Source organism: Salmo salar, chromosome 10 (genome assembly GCF_965601325.2).
Source record: "Salmo salar chromosome 10, fSalSal1, whole genome shotgun sequence".
In the NCBI taxonomy this organism is placed as follows: Eukaryota; Metazoa; Chordata; class Actinopteri; order Salmoniformes; family Salmonidae; genus Salmo; species Salmo salar.
In genome coordinates, this window is record NC_138300.1 from 125,835,001 (window position 1) to 125,860,000 (window position 25,000).

Consider the following 25,000-nt stretch of genomic DNA (forward strand, 5'->3'; position numbering starts at 1 on the left):
TAGGGCTCTGGTCTAAAGTAGTGCACTATATAGGGAATAGGGTTCTATAGGGCTCTGGTCTAAAGTAGTGCACTATATAGGGAATAGGGTTCTATAGGGCTCTGGTCTAAAGTAGTGCACTATATAGGGAATAGGGTTCTATAGGGCTCTGGTCTAAAGTAGTGCACTATATAGGGAATAGGGTTCTATAGGGCTCTGGTCTAAAGTAGTGTACTATATAGGGAATAGGGTTCTCATAGGGCTCTGGTCTAAAGTAGTGCACTATATAGGGAATAGGGTTCTATAGGGCCCTGGTCTAAAGTAGTGCACTATAGTAGGGGAATAGGGTTCTATAGGGCTATGGTCTAAAGTAGTGTACTATATAGGGAATAGGGTTCTATAGGGCTATGGTCTAAAGTAGTGCACTATATAGGGAATAGGGTTCTATAGGGCTCTGGTCTAAAGTAGTGCACTATATAGGGAATAGGGTTCCTATAGGGCCCTGGTCTAAAGTAGTGCACTATATAGGGAATAGGGTTCTATAGGGCTCATGGTCTAAAGTAGTGCACTATATAGGGAATAGGGTTCTATAGGGCTCTGGTCTAAAGTAGTGCACTATATAGGGAATAGGGTTCTATAGGGCTCTGGTCTAAAGTAGTGTACTATATAGGGAATAGGGTTCTATAGGGCTCTGGTCTAAAGTAGTGCACTATATAGGGAATAGGGTTCTATAGGGCTCCTCCTGATTCTGGGAATCTTACAAACAGGATTTCAGGAAAACCTGGGAATTTGCGGGAAAGTGGCTGAAATTCTACAATCATATTCCTATAACACTACGGTCTGACATAAATCTACCAAAATACACAAGACCGATGTCTGATATGGCACATTTAAGTCAGAGAAAATAAACTGATATCACAACAATTAAGCATTGAGTTGTTAGGTTTGCTGTGTAGAAGACACCAGTAGCCAGTCCGAGGACTTTATAGACAGAGGACTGACCAGTAGCCAGCAGTCTGAAGACCTGTTTCACTCTACCAATATCAGCTTTACAATTTCAGGACTGTTTTTATACACACAGTGCCTTCAGAAAGAATTCATACCCCTTCACTTATTACACATTTTGTCGTGTTACAGTCTGAATTCAAAAATCGATTACATATTGTTTTTCTCACCCATCTAAACATAATACCCAACAATAGCAATGTGAAAATATGTTTTTAGAAATGTTTGCAAAATGTATGGAAAATGAAATACAGAAATATATCATTGACATAAGTATTCACCCCCCACTAAGTCAATACATGTTAGATTTACCTTTGGCAGTGATTACAGCTGTGAGTCTTCCTGGGTAAGTCTCTACGAGCGATTACAGCCGTGAGTCTTTCTGGGTAAGTCTCTACGAGCGATTACAGCTGTGAGTCTTTCTGGGTAAATCTCTACGAGCGATTACAGCTGTGAGTCTTTCTGGGTGAGTCTCTACGAGCGATTACAGCCGTGAGTCTTTCTGGGTGAGTCTCTACGAGCGATTACAGCCGTGAGTCTTTCTGGGTAGGTCTATAAGAGCGATTACAGCCGTGAGTCTTTCTGGGTAAGTCTCTAAGAGCGATTACAGCTGTGAATCTTTCTGGGTGAGTCTCTAAGAGCGATTGCAGCTGTGAGTCTTTCTGGATAAGTCTCTAAGAGCGATTACAGCTGTGAGTCTTTCTGGGTAAGACTCTACGAGCGATTACAGCTGTGAGTCTTTCTGGGTAAGTCTCTAAGAGCGATTACAGCTGTGAGTCTTTCTGGGTAAGTCTCTACGAGCGATTACAGCTGTGAGTCTTTCTGGGTAAGTCTCTACGAGCGATTACAGCTGTGAGTCTTTCTGGGTAAGTCTCTAAGAGCGATTACAGCTGTGAGTCTTTCTGGGTAAGTCTCTAAGAGCGATTACAGCTGTGAGTCTTTCTGGGTAAGTCTCTAAGAGCGATTGCAGCTGTGAGTCTTTCTGGATAAGTCTCTAAGAGCGATTACAGCTGTGAGTCTTTCTGGGTAAGTCTCTAAGAGCGATTACAGCCGTGAGTCTTCCTGGGTAAGTCTCTAAGAGCGATTGCAGCTGTGAGTCTTTCTGGGTAAGTCTCTAAGAGCGATTACAGCTGTGAGTCTTCCTGGGTAAGTCTCTACGAGCGATTACAGCTGTGAATCTTTCTGGGTAAGTCTCTAAGAGCGATTACAGCTGTGAGTCTTTCTGGGTAAGTCTTTAAGAGCGATTACAGCTGTAGTCTTTCTGGGTAAGTCTCTAAGAGCGATTACAGCCGTGAGTCTTTCTGGGTAAGTCTCTAAGAGCGATTGCAGCTGTGAGTCTTTCTGGGTAAGTCTCTAAGAGCGATTACAGCCGTGAGTCTTTCTGGGTAAGTCTCTAAGAGCGATTACAGCTGTGAGTCTTTCTGGGTAAGTCTCTAAGAGCGATTGCAGCTGTGAGTCTTTCTGGGTAAGTCTCTAAGAGCGATTACAGCTGCGAGTCTTTCTGGGTAAGTCTCTACGAGCGATTACAGCTGTGAGTCTTCCTGGGTAAGTCTCTACGAGCGATTACAGCTGCGAGTCTTTCTGGGTAAGTCTCTAAGAGCGATTACAGCTGTGAGTCTTCCTGGGTAAGTCTCTACGAGCGATTACAGCTGTGAATCTTTCTGGATAAGTCTCTACGAGCGATTACAGCTGTGAATCTTTCTGGGTAAGTCTCTAAGAGCGATTGCAGCTGTGAGTCTTTCTGGGTAAATCTCTACGGAGCGATCCTCCGTTTTCTATCACAGCCATTAAACTAATCAAGGACAACAACCACCCGAGCCACTGCCTGTTCACCCCGCTATCATCCAGAAGGCGAGGTCAGTACAGGTGCATCAAAGCTGGGACCGAGAGACTGAAAAACAGCTTCTATCTCAAGGCCATCAGAATGTTAAACAGCCATCACTAGCCAGCTACCACCCGGTTACTCAACCCTACACCTTAGAGGCTGCTGCCCCATGTACATAGACATGGAATCACTGGTGACTTCAATAATGTTTACATACTGCTTTACTCATCTCATGTATATAATGTCTTCTATTCTACTGTATTTTAGTCAATGTCACTCCAACATTGCTCGTCCAAATATTCATAATTTCTTAATTCCATTTTTTTTTTACTTTAGATTTGTGTGTATTGTTGTGTCTTGTTAGATATTACTGCACTGTTGGAGCTAGAAACACAAGCATTTCACTACACCCACAATAACATCTGCTAAATATGTGTATGTGACCAATACATTTTGATTTAAACTGTTTTAAAGTCACCATTGGTCTCATGGTGAAATCCCTGAGTGGTTTCCTTCCTCTCCGGCAACTGAGTTAGGACGGACACCTGTACCTTTTTGTAGTGACTGGGTGTATTGATACGCCATCCAAAGTGTAATTAATAACTTCACCATGATCATAGGGATATTCAATGTCTGTTTATTGTTTTGTTTACCCATCTACCAATAGGTGGCCTTTCTTTGAGAGGCGTTGGAAAACCTCCCTGGTCTTTGTGGTTGAATCTGTGTTTGAAATTCACTGCTCGACTGAGGGACCTTACAGATAATTGTATGTGTGGAGGTACAGAGATGAGGTAGTCATTCAGAAATCATCTTAAACACTATTATTACACACAGAGTGAGTCCATGACACTTATGTTTACTCCTGAACTGCTGAATGTCTCAAGGCATCTCAGCTTGAGGTGTTTTTATGAATTTGTATAAAATGGTGGTCCAATGATACCAGAAGGGCTATGAGGCTGGAGGAATCCTCACGTACCGTCGTCCCCGTTGAATGAAGCAGACACCTCCGTGACCTCCTTCTTCGACCTCATGGGATACCAGTTCCCATCCTCCTTAAACTGGATCTCATCACAGTCCTCACAACTGTTTAGGATCTCCATGAACAACCTGCAGACAGACAGACAGACAGACAGACAGACAGACAGACAGACAGACAGACAGACAGACAGACAGACAGACAGACAGAGACAGACAGAGACAGACAGAGACAGACAGAGACAGACAGACAGACAGACAGACAGACAGACAGACAGACAGACAGACAGACAGACAGACAGACAAGACAGGACAGGACAGGACAGACAGGACAGACAGGACAGACAGGACAGACGAGGGTTTAGAAATAGTGTGTGATTGTGTACTACAGTCCATTGGATGACTGTTCATCCCCAGAGAGGTGCAGCAGAACGAACCCGTCGATGATGAGGTGTTGGTAAGGGGCCTTCTGATCGCAGACAGGACACACCCAGGTGGGCTTCTTCTCATTCATCTGGAGGTAAAGCGTAGCGTCGAAACACTGGAGGTGAGAACACGTCAACGCTCTGCACGGGATCATCAGGCGCATCTTCCCCAGCTGCACAAAAACACACAGGAAACAGGAAGGATGAATATCGTGGGATGACAGAACTTCTGATTGTGATGTGTTTGTTTTACCTCATCTACCTACTTTGACCCGATCACTGATCGATCGATTCTGATTAAGAATCGTCTGCTAAATAACTCAAATGTAAATGAGTGTAACGCACCGGACAGAGTAGAGAGACTCGTAGACTGGTGGTCGCAATCTCACTGTCAGGGTCTGCCGTTAACTTCTCTTTGACTGTGGAAGAGAGAGAGAGGAGAGAGAGAGAGAGAGAGAGAGAGAGAACACAATCTCTACTGTTAACTTCTCTTTGACTGTGGAGAGAGAGACAACACAATCTCTGCTGTTAACTTCTCTTTGACTGTAGAGAGAGAGAGAGAGAGAGAGAGAGACACAATCTCTGCTGTTAACTTCTCTTGACTGTGGAGAGAGAGAGAGACAGAGAGAGAGAGAGAGCGAGAGAGAGAGAGAGAGAGAGAGAGAGAGCGAGAGAGAGAGAGAGAGAACACAACTCTACTGTTACTTCTCTTTGACTGTGGAGAGAGAGAGGACAGAGAGAGAGAGAGAGAGAGAGAGAGAGAGAGAGAGAGAGAGAGAGAGAGAGAACACAATCTCTACTGTTAACTTCTCTTTGACTGTGGAGAGAGAGACAACACAATCTCTGCTGTTAACTTCTCTTTGACTGTGGGGGAGAGAGAGAGAGAGAGAGAGAACACAATCTCTGCTGTTAACTTCTCTTTGACTGTGGAGAGAGAGAGAGAGAGAGAACACAATCTCTGCTGTTAACTTCTCTTTGACTGTGGGGGGGGCAGAGAGAGGAGAGACAGAGAGAGAGAGAGAGAGAGCAGAGAGCGGGGGAGACAGAGAGCGAGAGAGAGAGAGACAGAGAGCGAGAGAGAGAGACAGAGAGAGACAGAGAGAGCAGAGAGAGCGAGAGAGAGAGCAGAGAGAGAGAGAGAGAGAGAGAGGGAGACCTACTGAGAGCTCTGGAGTGGTCTGGGTTGCGGATGCCTTTGGCTCGTAGTCTCTGTAGCAGGGTTGTGGACGTCTGCTGTCTGACCAGGTAAACTGCCATGGAGAAACTCTGAGAGAGGAGACAACAGGAGGGATCACAATGAACCACGATGACTCAACACCATTACATCAAAACCATGATTTAACCAGAACTCAGATCCACTCCACATTAGGACTGACCCCATATAGAACTCAGATCCACTCCACATTAGGACTGGCCCCATATAGAACTCAGATCCACTCCACATTAGGACTGACCCCATATAGAACTCAGATCCACTCCACATTAGGACTGGCCCCATATAGAACTCAGATCCACTCCACATTAGGACTGACCCCATATAGAACTCAGATCCACTCCACATTAGGACTGGCCCCATATAGAACTCAGATCCACTCCACATTAGGACTGACCCCATATAGAACTCAGATCCACTCCACATTAGGACTGACCCCATATAGAACTCAGATCCACTCCACATTAGGACTGACCCCATATAGAACTCAGATCCACTCCACATTAGGACTGGCCCCATATAGAACTCAGATCCACTCCACATTAGGACTGGCCCCATATAGAACTCAGATCCACTCCACATTAGGACTGGCCCCATATAGAACTCAGATCCACTCCACATTAGGACTGACCCCATATAGAACTCAGATCCACTCCACATTAGGACTGACCCCATATAGAACTCAGATCCACTCCACATTAGGACTGACCCCATATAGAACTCAGATCCACTCCACATTAGGACTGGCCCCATATAGAACTCAGATCCACTCCACATTAGGACTGGCCCCATATAGAACTCAGATCCACTCCACATTAGGACTGACCCCATATAGAACTCAGATCCACTCCACATTAGGACTGACCCCATATAGAACTCAGATCCACTCCACATTAGGACTGGCCCCATATAGAACTCAGATCCACTCCACATTAGGACTGACCCCATATAGAACTCAGATCCACTCCACATTAGGACTGGCCCCATATAGAACTCAGATCCACTCCACATTAGGACTGGCCCCATATAGAACTCAGATCCACTCCACATTAGGACTGACCCCATATAGAACTCAGATCCACTCCACATTAGGACTGACCCCATATAGAACTCAGATCCACTCCACATTAGGACTGGCCCCATATAGAACTCAGATCCACTCCACATTAGGACTGACCCCATATAGAACTCAGATCCACTCCACATTAGGACTGACCCCATATAGAACTCAGATCCACTCCACATTAGGACTGACCCCATATAGAACTCAGATCCACTCCACATTAGGACTGACCCCATATAGAACTCAGATCCACTCCACATTAGGACTGACCCCATATAGAACTCAGATCCACTCCACATTAGGACTGACCCCATATAGAACTCAGATCCACTCCACATTAGGACTGACCCCATATAGAACTCAGATCCACTCCACATTAGGACTGACCCCATATAGAACTCAGATCCACTCCACATTAGGACTGGCCCCATATAGAACTCAGATCCACTCCACATTAGGACTGACCCCATATAGAACTCAGATCCACTCCACATTAGGACTGGCCCCATATAGAACTCAGATCCACTCCACATTAGGACTGGCCCCATATAGAACTCAGATCCACTCCACATTAGGACTGGCCCCATATAGAACTCAGATCCACTCCACATTAGGACTGGCCCCATATAGAACTCAGATCCACTCCACATTAGGACTGGCCCCATATAGAACTCAGATCCACTCCACATTAGGACTGACCCCATATAGAACTCAGATCCACTCCACATTAGGACTGGCCCCATATAGAACTCAGATCCACTCCACATTAGGACTGGCCCCATATAGAACTCAGATCCACTCCACATTAGGACTGGCCCCATATAGAACTCAGATCCACTCCACATTAGGACTGGCCCCATATAGAACTCAGATCCACTCCACATTAGGACTGACCCCATATAGAACTCAGATCCACTCCACATTAGGACTGGCCCCATATAGAACTCAGATCCACTCCACATTAGGACTGACCCCATATAGAACTCAGATCCACTCCACATTAGGACTGGCCCCATATAGAACTCAGATCCACTCCACATTAGGACTGACCCCATATAGAACTCAGATCCACTCCACATTAGGACTGGCCCCATATAGAACTCAGATCCACTCCACATTAGGACTGACCCCATATAGAACTCAGATCCACTCCACATTAGGACTGACCCCATATAGAACTCAGATCCACTCCACATTAGGACTGACCCCATATAGAACTCAGATCCACTCCACATTAGGACTGACCCCATATAGAACTCAGATCCACTCCACATTAGGACTGACCCCATATAGAACTCAGATCCACTCCACATTAGGACTGACCCCATATAGAACTCAGATCCACTCCACATTAGGACTGGCCCCATATAGAACTCAGATCCACTCCACATTAGGACTGACCCCATATAGAACTCAGATCCACTCCACATTAGGACTGACCCCATATAGAACTCAGATCCACTCCACATTAGGACTGACCCCATATAGAACTCAGATCCACTCCACATTAGGACTGGCCCCATATAGAACTCAGATCCACTCCACATTAGGACTGACCCCATATAGAACTCAGATCCACTCCACATTAGGACTGGCCCCATATAGAACTCAGATCCACTCCACATTAGGACTGGCCCCATATAGAACTCAGATCCACTCCACATTAGGACTGACCCCATATAGAACTCAGATCCACTCCACATTAGGACTGACCCCATATAGAACTCAGATCCACTCCACATTAGGACTGGCCCCATATAGAACTCAGATCCACTCCACATTAGGACTGGCCCCATATAGAACTCAGATCCACTCCACATTAGGACTGACCCCATATAGAACTCAGATCCACTCCACATTAGGACTGGCCCCATATAGAACTCAGATCCACTCCACATTAGGACTGGCCCCATATAGAACTCAGATCCACTCCACATTAGGACTGACCCCATATAGAACTCAGATCCACTCCACATTAGGACTGACCCCATATAGAACTCAGATCCACTCCACATTAGGACTGGCCCCATATAGAACTCAGATCCACTCCACATTAGGACTGACCCCATATAGAACTCAGATCCACTCCACATTAGGACTGACCCCATATAGAACTCAGATCCACTCCACATTAGGACTGGCCCCATATAGAACTCAGATCCACTCCACATTAGGACTGACCCCATATAGAACTCAGATCCACTCCACATTAGGACTGGCCCCATATAGAACTCAGATCCACTCCACATTAGGACTGACCCCATATAGAACTCAGATCCACTCCACATTAGGACTGACCCCATATAGAACTCAGATCCACTCCACATTAGGACTGACCCCATATAGAACTCAGATCCACTCCACATTAGGACTGACCCCATATAGAACTCAGATCCACTCCACATTAGGACTGACCCCATATAGAACTCAGATCCACTCCACATTAGGACTGACCCCATATAGAACTCAGATCCACTCCACATTAGGACTGACCCCATATAGAACTGATTGAAAGGTTGTTGGTCGACCAAGATATTTTTAGTTGAGCAGTGGCGAATATATAAAATCATTTATGAGCACTACTGTTTCCAGTTCCTTGCAGACAGGCCATGTGTAGCCACTGTGTTTTATAGGATAGCTATTTTTAAAATCAGGATATTTTCTACCTGCGGGCTGCAATGTTTTTATTTCATGGCTTTATGTAGGCTATTTTTACACTTTGACAATGGAAGTTACTTTTAGATGTGTATAATTTCCCATTTAGATATACAGCGCATTCAGAAAGTATTCAGACCTTTTGACTTTTTCCACATTTTGTTACGTTGCAGCTTTATTCTAAAATGTATTAAATTGTTTATTTCCCTCATTAATCTACACACAATACCCCATAATGACATCACAATACCCCATAATGACATCACAATACCCCATAATGACATCACAATACCCCATAATGACATCACAGTACCCCATAATGACATCACAATTCCCCACTGTGAGTAGAAGCATCCTGCCATAGGCCCTCCCACTCCCATTGTTTCACTAGCAGCCATGATAATGCTGTGGTGTGAATAAAGACAACTAAGCCATATGTTTGGTCATTATTTCACTAGCAGCCATGATAATGCTGTGGCGTGAATAAAGAAAACTAAGCCATATGTTTGGTCATTGTTTCACTAGCAGCCATGATAATGCTGTGGTGTGAATAAAGAAAACTAAGCCATATGTTTGGTCATTATTTCACTAGCAGCCATGATAATGCTGTGGCGTGAATAAAGAAAACTAAGCCATATGTTTGGTCATTGTTTCACTAGCAGCCATGATAATGCTGTGGTGTGAATAAAGAAAACTAAGCCATATGTTTGGTCATTGTTTCACTAGCAGCCATGATAATGCTGTGGTGTGAATAAAGAAAACTAAGCCATATGTTTGGTCATTGTTTCACTAGCAGCCATGATAATGCTGTGGTGTGAATAAAGAAAACTAAGCCATATGTTTGGTCATTATTTCACTAGCAGCCATGATAATGCTGTGGTGTGAATAAAGAAAACTAAGCCATATGTTTGGTCATTATTTCACTAGCAGCCATGATAATGCTGTGGCGTGAATAAAGAAAACTAAGCCATATGTTTGGTCATTGTTTCACTAGCAGCCATGATAATGCTGTGGTGTGAATAAAGAAAACTAAGCCATATGTTTGGTCATTATTTCACTAGCAGCCATGATAATGCTGTGGTGTGAATAAAGAAAACTAAGCCATATGTTTGGTCATTGTTTCACTAGCAGCCATGATAATGCTGTGGTGTGAATAAAGACAACTAAGCCATATGTTTGGTCATTGTTTCACTAGCAGCAATGATAATGCTGTGGTGTGAATAAAGAAAACTAAGCCATATGTTTGGTCATTGTTTCACTAGCAGCCATGATAATGCTGTGGTGTGAATAAAGAAAACTAAGCCATATGTTTGGTCATTGTTTCACTAGCAGCCATGATAATGCTGTGGTGTGAATAAAGAAAACTAAGCCATATGTTTGGTCATTGTTTCACTAGCAGCCATGATAATGCTGTGGTGTGAATAAAGAAAACTAAGCCATATGTTTGGTCATTGTTTCACTAGCAGCCATGATAATGCTGTGGTGTGAATAAAGACAACTAAGCCATATGTTTGGTCATTATTTCACTAGCAGCCATGATAATGCTGTGGCGTGAATAAAGAAAACTAAGCCATATGTTTGGTCATTATTTCACTAGCAGCCATGATAATGCTGTGGCGTGAATAAAGAAAACTAAGCCATATGTTTGGTCATTATTTCACTAGCAGCCATGATAATGCTGTGGCGTGAATAAAGAAAACTAAGCCATATGTTTGGTCATTATTTCACTAGCAGCCATGATAATGCTGTGGTGTGAATAAAGAAAACTAAGCCATATGTTTGGTCATTATTTCACTAGCAGCCATGATAATGCTGTGGCGTGAATAAAGAAAACTAAGCCATATGTTTGGTCATTGTTTCACTAGCAGCCATGATAATGCTGTGGCGTGAATAAAGAAAACTAAGCCATATGTTTGGTCATTGTTTCACTAGCAGCCATGATAATGCTGTGGTGTGAATAAAGAAAACTAAGCCATATGTTTGGTCATTGTTTCACTAGCAGCCATGATAATGCTGTGGTGTGAATAAAGAAAACTAAGCCATATGTTTGGTCATTATTTCACTAGCAGCCATGATAATGCTGTGGTGTGAATAAAGAAAACTAAGCCATATGTTTGGTCATTATTTCACTAGCAGCCATGATAATGCTGTGGCGTGAATAAAGAAAACTAAGCCATATGTTTGGTCATTATTTCACTAGCAGCCATGATAATGCTGTGGTGTGAATAAAGAAAACTAAGCCATATGTTTGGTCATTATTTCACTAGCAGCCATGATAATGCTGTGGCGTGAATAAAGAAAACTAAGCCATATGTTTGGTCATTATTTCACTAGCAGCCATGATAATGCTGTGGCGTGAATAAAGAAAACTAAGCCATATGTTTGGTCATCGTTTCACTAGCAGCCATGATAATGCTGTGGCGTGAATAAAGAAAACTAAGCCATATGTTTGGTCATTGTTTCACTAGCAGCCATGATAATGCTGTGGTGTGAATAAAGAAAACTAAGCCATATGTTTGGTCATTATTTCACTAGCAGCCATGATAATGCTGTGGTGTGAATAAAGAAAACTAAGCCATATGTTTGGTCATTATTTCACTAGCAGCCATGATAATGCTGTGGTGTGAATAAAGAAAACTAAGCCATATGTTTGGTCATTATTTCACTAGCAGCCATGATAATGCTGTGGTGTGAATAAAGACAACTAAGCCATATGTTTGGTCATTATTTCACTAGCAGCCATGATAATGCTGTGGTGTGAATAAAGACAACTAAGCCATATGTTTGGTCATTGTTTCACTAGCAGCCATGATAATGCTGTGGTGTGAATAAAGAAAACTAAGCCATATGTTTGGTCATTGTTTCACTAGCAGCCATGATAATGCTGTGGTGTGAATAAAGAAAACTAAGCCATATGTTTGGTCATTATTTCACTAGCAGCCATGATAATGCTGTGGTGTGAATAAAGACAACTAAGCCATATGTTTGGTCATTGTTTCACTAGCAGCCATGATAATGCTGTGGTGTGAATAAAGAAAACTAAGCCATATGTTTGGTCATTATTTCACTAGCAGCCATGATAATGCTGTGGTGTGAATAAAGACAACTAAGCCATATGTTTGGTCATTATTTCACTAGCAGCCATGATAATGCTGTGGTGTGAATAAAGACAACTAAGCCATATGTTTGGTCATTGTTTCACTAGCAGCCATGATAATGCTGTGGTGTGAATAAAGAAAACTAAGCCATATGTTTGGTCATTGTTTCACTAGCAGTCATGATAATGCTGTGGTGTGAATAAAGAAAACTAAGCCATATGTTTGGTCATTGTTTCACTAGCAGCCATGATAATGCTGTGGTGTGAATAAAGAAAACTAAGCCATATGTTTGGTCATTGTTTCACTAGCAGCCATGATAATGCTGTGGTGTGAATAAAGAAAACTAAGCCATATGTTTGGTCATTGTTTCACTAGCAGCCATGATAATGCTGTGGTGTGAATAAAGAAAACTAAGCCATATGTTTGGTCATTATTTCACTAGCAGCCATGATAATGCTGTGGTGTGAATAAAGACAACTAAGCCATATGTTTGGTCATTATTTCACTAGCAGCCATGATAATGCTGTGGTGTGAATAAAGACAACTAAGCCATATGTTTGGTCATTGTTTTTCAGGATCAGTGGATGAATCACTTTGTCAATAAAATTACAGAAAGTTTTCATACTTGACTTATTCCACATTTTGTTGCGTTATAGCCTGAATTCTAAACTGATTTATTTTTAAATTTTTAAATAAGGTCTTACCCATCTACACACAATAGCCCATAAAAACAAAGTGAAAACATGTTTTTAGAAATGTTTTCAAAAGTAAAGAAAATGTCAAATTAAATATCATTTACATACAGTACCAGTCAAGAGTTTGGACACACCTACTCTGGGTTTATCTTCATTTCTACATTGTAGAATAATAGTGAAGACATCAAAACTACAAAATAACACATATGGAATCATGTAGTAACCAAAAAAGTGTTAAACAAATCAAAATATATTTTAAATTTGAGATTCTTCAAAAACCACCCTTGCCTTGATGACAGCTTTGCACACGCTTGGCATTCTCTCAACCAGCTTCATGAGGTAGTCACCTGGAATGCATTGTAATTAACAGGTGTGCCTTTTTAAAAGTCAATTTGTGGAATTTCTTTCCTTCTGAATGCCTTTGAGCCAGTCAGTTCTGTTGTGACAAGGTAGGGGTGGTATACAGAAGATAGCCCTATTTGGTAAAAGACCAAGTCCATATTATGGCAAGAACAGCTCAAATAAGCAAAGATAAACGACAGTCCATCATTACTTTAAGACATGAAGGTAAGCCAATACGGAACATTTCAAGAACTTTTTAAGTTTCTTTAAGTGCAGTCGCAAAAACCATCAAACGCTATGATGAAACTGGCTCTCATGAGGACAGGAAAGGAAGACCCAGAGTTACCTCTGCGGCAGAGGATAAGTTTATTAGAGTTACCAGCCTCAGAAATTGCAGCCCAAATAAATGCTTCACAGAGTTCAAGTAACAGACACATCTCAACATCAACTGTTCAGAGGAGACTGCGTGAATCAGGCCTTCATGGTTGAATTGCTGCAAAGAAACCACTACTAAAGGACACCAATAATAAGAAGAGACTTGCTTGGGCCAAGAAACACGAACAATGGACATTAGACCGGTGGAATTTGAATTCAAGGCACAATTAACCAGCATGTCTACCACAGCATTCTGCAGCGATACGCAATCCCATCTGGTTTGCGCTTAGTAGGACAATCATTTGTTTTTCAACAGGACAATGACCCTACACACCTCCAGGCTGTGTAAGGGCTATTTGACCAAGAAGGAGAGTGATGGAGTGCTGCATCAGATGACCTGGCCTCCACAATCACCCGACCTCAACCCAATTAAGATGGTTTGGGATGAGTTGGACCGCAGAGTGAAGAAAAAACAGCCAACAAGTGCTCAGTATATGTTGGAACTCCTTCAAAAGCATTCCAGGTGAAGCTGGTTGAGAGTATACCAAGTGTGTGCAAAGCTGTCATCAAGGCAAAGGGAGGCTACTTTGAAGAATCTCAAATATAAAATACATTTTGATTTGTTTAACACTTTTTTGGTTACTACATGATTCCACATGTGTTATTTCATAGTTTTGATGTCATCAGTATTATTTTACAATATAGAAAATAGTAAAAATAAAGAAAACCGCTTGAATGAGTAGGTGCGCCCAAACTTGACTTGTACTGAAAGTATTCACACCCTTTTGCTATAACACTCCAAATTGAGCTCAGGTGGCATCCAATTTCCTTTGATCGTCCTTGAGTTGTCACTACAACTTGATTGAAGTCCACCTGAGGCCAATTCAATTGATTGGACATGATTTAGAAAGAAACACACCTGTCTATAAAAAGTCCCACAGTTGACAGCGCACGTCAGAGCACAAAATACACTATATACCATATAGTCCAAGGAACTGTCCATAGAGCTCCGAGAAAGAATTGTGACAAGGCATATATCTGGGAAAGGGTATAAAACTATTCCTAGAGTGTTGAAAGTTTCCAAGAGCACAGTGGTCTCTACATCATCGAGAAATTGAACAAATATGGAACTACCCAATACTCTGCCTAGAGCTGGCCGTCTGACCAAACTGGGCAACGGGGCAAGAAGGGCCTCGGTCAGGGAGGTGACCAGGAACCCAGTGACCACTCTGACAGAACTACAGATTTCCTTGTCTGAGATGGGAGAACCTGCCAGAAAGACAACAGTCTCTACAGCACTTCACCAGTCTGGGCTTTATGGCAGAGTGGCCAGATGGAAGCCACTCCTGAGAAAAAGGCACATGACATCACGCCTGGAGTTTACAAAAAGGCAGGTGAAAGTCTCACAGCACAAGGCAAATGATTCTGTGATCTGATGAGACATTCAATTGAGCTCTTTGGCCTGAATGCGAAGTGCTACATCTGGAGAAAACCAGGCATCTCTCATCTAACACCAGCCCTACCGTGAAGCATGGTGGTGGCAGCGTCATGCTATGGGGATGCTTTTCTAGCAGCAGGGACTTTGAGGCTGGTAAGGATAGAGGGAACAATGAATGGAGACAGATACAGGAAAATCCTTGAGAACCTGCTTCAGAGTGCAAACGACCTTAGAGTGGTGGGAGGATTTATGTTCCAACAGGACAATGACCCCAAGCATACAGCCAAACCAATGCTGGAATGGCTTCAGAACAAGAATGTGAAAGTCCTTGAGTGGCCCAGCGAAAGCACAGACTTGAATCCCATTGGAAATCTGTGGAAAGACTAAGATTGCTGTTCACAACCACTGACTTAACAGAGCTTGAAAAAAATCTGCAAGAAAGAATGGGAGGAAATCCCCAAATCCAGATGTGCAAAGCTGATACAGACATACCCAGGACGACTCAGGGCTGATACAGACATACCCAGGACGACTCAAAGCTGGTACAGACATACCCAGGACGACTCAAAGCTGATACAGACATACCCAGGACGACTCAAAGCTGGTACAGACATACCCAGGACGACTCAAAGCTGGTACAGACATACCCAAGACGACTCAGAGCTGATACAGACATACCCAGGACGACTCAAAGCTGATACAGACATACCCAGGACGACTCAAAGCTGATACAGACATACCCAGGACGACTCAAAGCTGGTACAGACATACCCAGGACGACTCAAAGCTGGTACAGACATACCCAGGACGACTCAGAGCTGGTACAGACATACCCAAGACGACTCAGAGCTGATACAGACATACCCAGGACGACTCAAAGCTGATACAGACATACCCAGGACGACTCAAAGCTGGTACAGACATACCCAGGACGACTCAAAGCTGATACAGACATACCCAAGACGACTCAAAGCTGGTACAGACATACCCAGGACGACTCAAAGCTGATACAGACATACCCAAGACGACTCAGAGCTGATACAGACATACCCAGGACGACTCAAAGCTGATACAGACATACCCAGGACGACTCAAAGCTGGTACAGACATACCCAGGACGACTCAAAGCTGGTACAAACATACCCAGGACGACTCAAAGCTGATACAGACATACCCAAGACGACTCAGAGCTGATACAGACATACCCAGGACGACTCAAAGCTGATACAAACATACCCAGGACGACTCAGAGCTGATACAGACATACCCAGGACGACTCAGAGCTGATACAGACATACCCAGGACGACTCAAAGCTGATACAGACATACCCAGGACGACTCAAAGCTGATACAGACATACCCAGGACGACTCAAAGCTGATACAGACATACCCAGGACGACTCAAAGCTGATACAAACATACCCAGGACGACTCAAAGCTGATACAGACATACCCAAGACGACTCAGAGCTGATACAGACATACCCAGGACGACTCAAAGCTGATACAAACATACCCAGGACGACTCAGAGCTGATACAGACATACCCAGGACGACTCAGAGCTGATACAGACATACCCAGGACGACTCAGAGCTGATACAGACATACCCAGGACGACTCAAAGCTGATACAGACATACCCAGGACGACTCAAAGCTGATACAAACATACCCAGGACGACTCAGAGCTGATACAGACATACCCAGGACGACGGACTCAAAGCTGATACAGACATACCCAGGACGACGGACTCAAAGCTGATACAGACATACCCAGGACGACGGACTCAAAGCTGATACAGACATACCCAAGACGACGGACTCAAAGCTGATACAGACATACCCAAGACGACTCAAAGCTGATACAGACATACCCAAGACGACTCAAAGCTGATACAGACATACCCAGGACGACGGACTCAAAGCTGATACAGACATACCCAGGACGACGGACTCAAAGCTGATACAGACATACCCAGGACGACTCAAAGCTGATACAGACATACCCAGGACGACTCAAAGCTGATACAGACATACCCAGGACGACTCAAAGCTGATACAGACATACCCAGGACGACGGACTCAAAGCTGATACAGACATACCCAAGACGACTCAAAGCTGATACAGACATACCCAGGACGACTCAAAGCTGATACAGACATACCCAGGACGACTCAAAGCTGGTACAGACATACCCAGGACGACTCAAAGCTGGTACAGACATACCCAAGACGACTCAGAGCTGATACAGACATACCCAGGACGACTCAAAGCTGATACAGACATACCCAGGACGACTCAAAGCTGATACAGACATACCCAGGACGACTCAAAGCTGGTACAGACATACCCAGGACGACTCAAAGCTGGTACAGACATACCCAGGACGACTCAGAGCTGGTACAGACATACCCAAGACGACTCAGAGCTGATACAGACATACCCAGGACGACTCAAAGCTGATACAGACATACCCAGGACGACTCAAAGCTGGTACAGACATACCCAGGACGACTCAAAGCTGATACAGACATACCCAAGACGACTCAAAGCTGGTACAGACATACCCAGGACGACTCAAAGCTGATACAGACATACCCAAGACGACTCAGAGCTGATACAGACATACCCAGGACGACTCAAAGCTGATACAGACATACCCAGGACGACTCAAAGCTGGTACAGACATACCCAGGACGACTCAAAGCTGGTACAAACATACCCAGGACGACTCAAAGCTGATACAGACATACCCAAGACGACTCAGAGCTGATACAGACATACCCAGGACGACTCAAAGCTGATACAAACATACCCAGGACGACTCAGAGCTGATACAGACATACCCAGGACGACTCAGAGCTGATACAGACATACCCAGGACGACTCAAAGCTGATACAGACATACCCAGGACGACTCAAAGCTGATACAGACATACCCAGGACGACTCAAAGCTGATACAAACATACCCAGGACGACTCAAAGCTGATACAGACATACCCAAGACGACTCAGAGCTGATACAGACATACCCAGGACGACTCAAAGCTGATACAAACATACCCAGGACGACTCAGAGCTGATACAGACATACCCAGGACGACTCAGAGCTGATACAGACATACCCAGGACGACTCAGAGCTGATACAGACATACCCAGGACGACTCAAAGCTGATACAGACATACCCAGGACGACTCAAAGCTGATACAAACATACCCAGGACGACTCAGAGCTGATACAGACATACCCAGGACGACTCAAAGCTGATACAGACATACCCAGGACGACGGACTCAAAGCTGATACAGACATACCCAGGACGACGGACTCAAAGCTGATACAGACATACCCAAGACGACGGACTCAAAGCTGATACAGACATACCCAAGACGACTCAAAGCTGATACAGACATACCCAAGACGACTCAAAGCTGATACAGACATACCCAGGACGACGGACTCAAAGCTGATACAGACATACCCAGGACGACGGACTCAAAGCTGATACAGACATACCCAGGACGACTCAAAGCTGATACAGACATACCCAGGACGACTCAAAGCTGATACAGACATACCCAGGACGACTCAAAGCTGATACAGACATACCCAGGACGACGGACTCAAAGCTGATACAGACATACCCAAGACGACTCAAAGCTGATACAGACATACCCAGGACGAATGACTCAAAGCTGATACAGACATACCCAGGACGACTCAAAGCTGATACAGACATACCCAGGACGACGGACTCAAAGCTGATACAGACATACCCAAGACGACTCAAAGCTGTAATTCCTGCCAAAGGTGCTTCTACAAAGTACTGACTCAGGGGTGTGAATACTCCGGTTTTCAAAAAAAATCCTTGTTGGAGGATTCTGGATGTCTCATTTATTTTATTCCCTTCTGATTACGTGAATCTACCAACCAGATTAAAAATAAAATGATGTTTAACCTGTAAATTCATGGGAAAGTTACCGGAATATTCCAACTCCAATCACCCTGCATTCATTACCCTGTCTAACTATTACATCACCCTGCATTCATTACCCTGTCTACCTATTACATTACCCTGCATTCATTACATTACCCTGCATTCATTACCCTGTCTATCTATTACATCACCCTGCATTCATTACATCACCCTGCATACATTACCCTGTCTACCTATTACATCACCCTGCATTCATTACCCTGTCTACCTATTACATTATCCTGCATTCATTACATTACCCTGCATTCATTACCCTGTCTATCTATTACATCACCCTGCATGCATTACATCACCCTGCATTCATTACCCTGTCTACCTATTACATCACCCTGCATTCATTACCCTGCATTCCTTACCCTGTCTACCTATTACATCACCCTGCATTCATTACCCTGTCTATCTATTACATCTCCCTGCATTCCTTACCCTGTATATCTATTACATCACCCTGCATTACATTACCCTGTCTACCTATTACAGCACCCTGCATTCATTACCCTGTCTACCTATTACAGCACCCTGCATTCATTACCCTGTCTATCTATTACATCACCCTGCATTCATTACCCTGTCTATCTATTACATCACCCTGCATTCCTTACCCTGCCTACCTATTACATCACCCTGCATTCATTACCCTGCCTACTTATTACATCAACCTGCATGCATTACATCACCCTGCATTCCTTACCCTGCCTATCTATTACATCACCCTGCATGCATTACATCACCCTGCATTCCTTACCCTGCCTACCTATTACATCACCCTGCATTCCTTACCCTGCCTACCTATTACATCACCCTGCATTCATTACCCTGCCTACCTATTACATCACCCTGCATTCCTTACCCTGCCTATCTATTACATCACCCTGCATTCCTTACCCTGCCTACCTATTACATCACCCTGCATTCCTTACCCTGCCTACCTATTACATCACCATGCATCCATTACATCACCCTGCATTCCTTACCCCGCCTATCTATTACATCACCCTGCATTCCTTACCCTGCCTATCTATTACATCACCCTACATTCCTTACCCTGCCTATCTATTACATCACCCTGTATGCATTCATCACCCTACATTCCTTACCCCGCCTATCAATTACATCACCCTGCATTCCTTACCCTGCCTACCTATTACATCACCATGCATCCATTACATCACCCTGCATTCCTTACCCCGCCTATCTATTACATCACCCTGCATTCCTTACCCTGCCTATCTATTACATCACCCTACATTCCTTACCCTGCCTATCTATTACATCACCCTGTATGCATTCATCACCCTACATTCCTTACCCCGCCTATCTATTACATCACCCTGCATTCATCACCCTACATTCCTTACCCTGCCTATCTATTACATCACCCTGCATTCATCAACCTACATTCCTTACCCTGCCTATCTATTACATCACCCTGTATGCATTCATCACCCTACATTCCGTACCCTGCCTATCTATTACATCACCCTGTATGCATTCATCACCCTACATTCCTTACCCTGCCTATCTATTACATCACCCTGCATTCCTTACCCTGCCTACCTATTACATCACCCTGCAGGCATTACATCACCCTGCATTCCTTACCCTGCCTACCTATTACATCACCCTGCATTCATTACCCTGCCTATCTATTACATCACCCTGCATTCCTTACCCTGCCTACCTATTACATCACCCTGCAATCATTACCCTGCCTACCTATTACATCACCCTGCATTCCTTACCCTGCCTATCTATTACATCACCCTGCATGCATTACATCACCCTGCATTCCTTACCCAGCCTATCTATTACATCACCCTGCATTCCTTACCCTGCCTACCTATTACATCACCCTGCATTCCTTACCCTGCCTACCTATTACATCACCCTGCATGCATTACATCACCCTGCATTCCTTACCCCGCCTATCTATTACATCACCCTGCATTCCTTACCCTGCCTATCTATTACATCACCCGCATTCCTTACCCTGCCTATCTATTACATCACCCTGCATTCCTTACCCCGCCTATCTATTACATCTCCCTGCATTCCTTACCCTGTATATCTATTACATCACCCTGCATTACATTACCCTGTCTACCTATTACAGCACCCTGCATTCATTACCCTGTCTACCTATTACAGCACCCTGCATTCATTACCCTGTCTATCTATTACATCACCCTGCATTCATTACCCTGTCTATCTATTACATCACCCTGCATTCCTTACCCTGCCTACCTATTACATCACCCTGCATTCATTACCCTGCCTACTTATTACATCAACCTGCATGCATTACATCACCCTGCATTCCTTACCCTGCCTATCTATTACATCACCCTGCATGCATTACATCACCCTGCATTCCTTACCCTGCCTACCTATTACATCACCCTGCATTCCTTACCCTGCCTACCTATTACATCACCCTGCATTCATTACCCTGCCTACCTATTACATCACCCTGCATTCCTTACCCTGCCTATCTATTACATCACCCTGCATTCCTTACCCTGCCTACCTATTACATCACCCTGCATTCCTTACCCTGCCTACCTATTACATCACCATGCATCCATTACATCACCCTGCATTCCTTACCCCGCCTATCTATTACATCACCCTGCATTCCTTACCCTGCCTATCTATTACATCACCCTACATTCCTTACCCTGCCTATCTATTACATCACCCTGCATTCATCACCCTACATTCCTTACCCTGCCTATCTATTACATCACCCTGTATGCATTCATCACCCTACATTCCTTACCCCGCCTATCTATTACATCACCCTGCATTCATCACCCTACATTCCTTACCCTGCCTATCTATTACATCACCCTGCATTCATCAACCTACATTCCTTACCCTGCCTATCTATTACATCACCCTGCATTCCTTACCCTGCCTACCTATTACATCACCCTGCATGCATTACATCACCCTGCATTCCTTACCCTGCCTACCTATTACATCACCCTGCATTCATTACCCTGCCTATCTATTACATCACCCTGCATTCCTTACCCTGCCTACCTATTACATCACCCTGCATTCATTACCCTGCCTACCTATTACATCACCCTGCATGCATTACATCACCCTGCATGCATTACATCACCCTGCATTCCTTACCCTGCCTATCTATTACATCACCCTGCATTCATTACCCTGCCTACCTATTACATCACCCTGCATTCATTACCCTGCCTACCTATTACATCACCCTGCATGCATTACATCACCCTGCATTCCTTACCCTGCCTATCTATTACATCACCCTGCATTAATTACATCACCCTGCATTCCTTACCCTGCCTACCTATTACATCACCCTGCATTCCTTACCCTGCCTACCTATTACATCACCCTGCATGCATTACATCACCCTGCATTCCTTACCCCGCCTATCTATTACATCACCCTGCATTCCTTACCCTGCCTATCTATCACATCACCCTGTATGCATTCATCACCCTGCATTCCTTACCCTGCCTACCTATTACATCACCCTGCATTCATTACCCTGCCTACCTATTACATCACCCTGCATGCATTACATCACCCTGCATTCCTTACCCTGCCTATCTATTACATCACCCTGCATTAATTACATCACCCTGCATTCCTTACCCTGCCTACCTATTACATCACCCTGCATTCCTTACCCTGCCTACCTATTACATCACCCTGCATTCCTTACCCTGCCTACCTATTACATCACCCTGCATGCATTACATCACCCTGCATTCCTTACCCCGCCTATCTATTACATCACCCTGCATTCCTTACCCTGCCTATCTATTACATCACCCTGCATTCCTTACCCTGCCTATCTATTACATCACCCTGCATTCATCACCCTGCATTCCTTACCCCGCCTATCTATTACATCACCCTGCATTCATCACCCTACATTCCTTACCCTGCCTATCTATTACATCACCCTGCATTCATCACCCTACATTCCTTACCCTGCCTATCTATTACATCACCCTGCATTCATCACCCTGCATTCCTTACCCTGCCTATCTCGGAGGTCCATGACACCACGATAGTGTTTGGTACTGTGGTGGACAGTCTGACCAGTGACGTGATGTTGATGGGGCGACTCGGCCGTTTGGGTTCCACTCCGTTTTTGGTTGGAGGAAGGTAGCCCTGCCGGAGGGAAGGAGAGACGTCAGCTGGTTTGAGTTGACGAAAGCAACTCCCAAGGTTGTGGGGGTTTCGATTCTCCGAAGGGTTCATCAAACATACAAACAAAATGTACGTAGTGTGAAGCCCTTCGGATAACAGCGTCTGCAGTTATAACAGTGATATATATATATACAGAGCATTTAGAAAGTATTCAGACCCCTTCACTTCTCCCACATTATGTTTCGCTACACCCTTGGATGAAAAGGCTGTAACGTAATAAAATGTGGAAAAACTGAAGGGGTCTGAATACTTTCCGAATGCAGTACACATTATATTTTCCTTGTGTATTTCTTAAAACCTGTTAGGGCTAGGGGGCAGTATTGACACGGCTGGATAAAAAAACATACCCGATTTAATCTGGTTACCACTCCTACCCAGTAACTAGAATATGCATATACTTATTACATATGGATAGAAAACACCCTAAATTTTCTAAAACTGTTTGAATGGTGTCTGTGAGTATAACAGAACTCATTTGGCAGGCAAAACCCTGAGACATTTTCTGACAGGAAGTGGATACCTGATGTGTTGTATTACCTTTAAACCTATCCCATTGAAAAACACAGGGGCTGAGGAATATTTTGGCACTTCCTATTGCTTCCACTAGATGTCACCAGCCTTTACAAAGTGTTTTGAGTCTTCTGGAGGGAGATCTGACCGAACAAGAGCCATGGAACGATGATGTCCCATTAGACACCTGGCGCGCGAGTTCATGTTGGGTACCCTCGTTCCAATACGTTATAAAAGAGTATGCATTCGTCCACCTTGAATATTATTCATGTTCTGGTTAAAAAAGGCCCTAATGATTTATGCTATACAACGTTTGACATGTTTGAACGAACGTAAATATATTTTTTCCCCTCGTTCATGACGAGAAGTCCGGCTGGCTTAGATCATGTGCTAACAAGACGGAGATTTTTGGACATAAATGATGAGCTTTTTTGAACAAAACTACATTCGTTATGGACCTGTGATACCTGGAAGTGACATCTGATGAAGAGAATCAAAGGTAATGGATTATTTACATAGTATTTTCGATTTTAGATCTCCCCAACATGACGTCTAGTCTGTATCGCAACGCGTATTTTTCTGGGCGCAGTGCTCAGATTATTGCAAAGTGTGATTTCCCAGTAAGGTTATTTTTAAATCTGGCAAGTTGATTGCGTTCAAGAGATGTAAATCTATAATTCTTTAAATGACAATATAATATTTTACCAATGTTTTCTAATTTTAATTATTTAATTTGTGACGCTGACTTGACTGCCGGTTATTGGAGGGAAACGATTTCCTCAACATCAATGCCATAGTAAAACGCTGTTTTTGGATATAAATATGAACTTGATAGAACTAAAAATGCATGTATTGTCTAACATAATGTCCTAGGAGTGTCATCTGATGGAGATTGTAAAAGGTTAGTGCATCATTTTAGCTGGTTTTATGGTTTTGGTGACCCTGTCTTTGACTTGACAAAACATTACACACAACTCTTGTAAATGTACTGTCCTAACATACTCTAAATTTATGCTTTCGCCGTAAAACCTTTTTGAAATCGGAAAACGTGGTTAGATTAAGGAGATGTTTATCTTTCAAAGGGTGTAAAATAGTTGTATGTTTGAAAAATTTGAATTTTGACATTTATTTGGATTCAAATTTGCCGCTCTTGAAATGCACCTGCTGTTGATGGAGTGCACCACGGGGGGCACGCTAGC

The 25,000-nt window shown here is 43.8% G+C and overlaps 1 protein-coding gene and 1 long non-coding RNA gene across 4 annotated transcripts in view; both read right to left on the reverse strand.

Moving 5' to 3' along the window:
• The window catches only part of LOC145858677 (uncharacterized), a 215,904-nt gene that overhangs the window by 175,213 nt on the left and 15,691 nt on the right, over nt 1-25,000 (reverse strand). The gene's annotated exons all lie outside the window — the stretch shown is intronic.
• Nucleotides 1-25,000, reverse strand: part of LOC106561869 (E3 SUMO-protein ligase PIAS1) — a 48,468-nt gene that overhangs the window by 14,060 nt on the left and 9,408 nt on the right. For all 3 annotated transcript variants that reach the window (XM_082957485.1, XM_082957487.1, XM_082957488.1), the window contains exons 6-10: nt 23,118-23,252; nt 5,370-5,475; nt 4,555-4,628; nt 4,222-4,382; nt 3,786-3,916 (exon numbers count right to left, since the gene is read on the reverse strand). In XM_082957485.1, the coding sequence (XP_082813611.1) occupies nt 3,786-3,916; nt 4,222-4,382; nt 4,555-4,628; nt 5,370-5,475; nt 23,118-23,252 (607 nt within the window). The remainder of the gene's footprint in view (nt 1-3,785; nt 3,917-4,221; nt 4,383-4,554; nt 4,629-5,369; nt 5,476-23,117; nt 23,253-25,000) is intronic.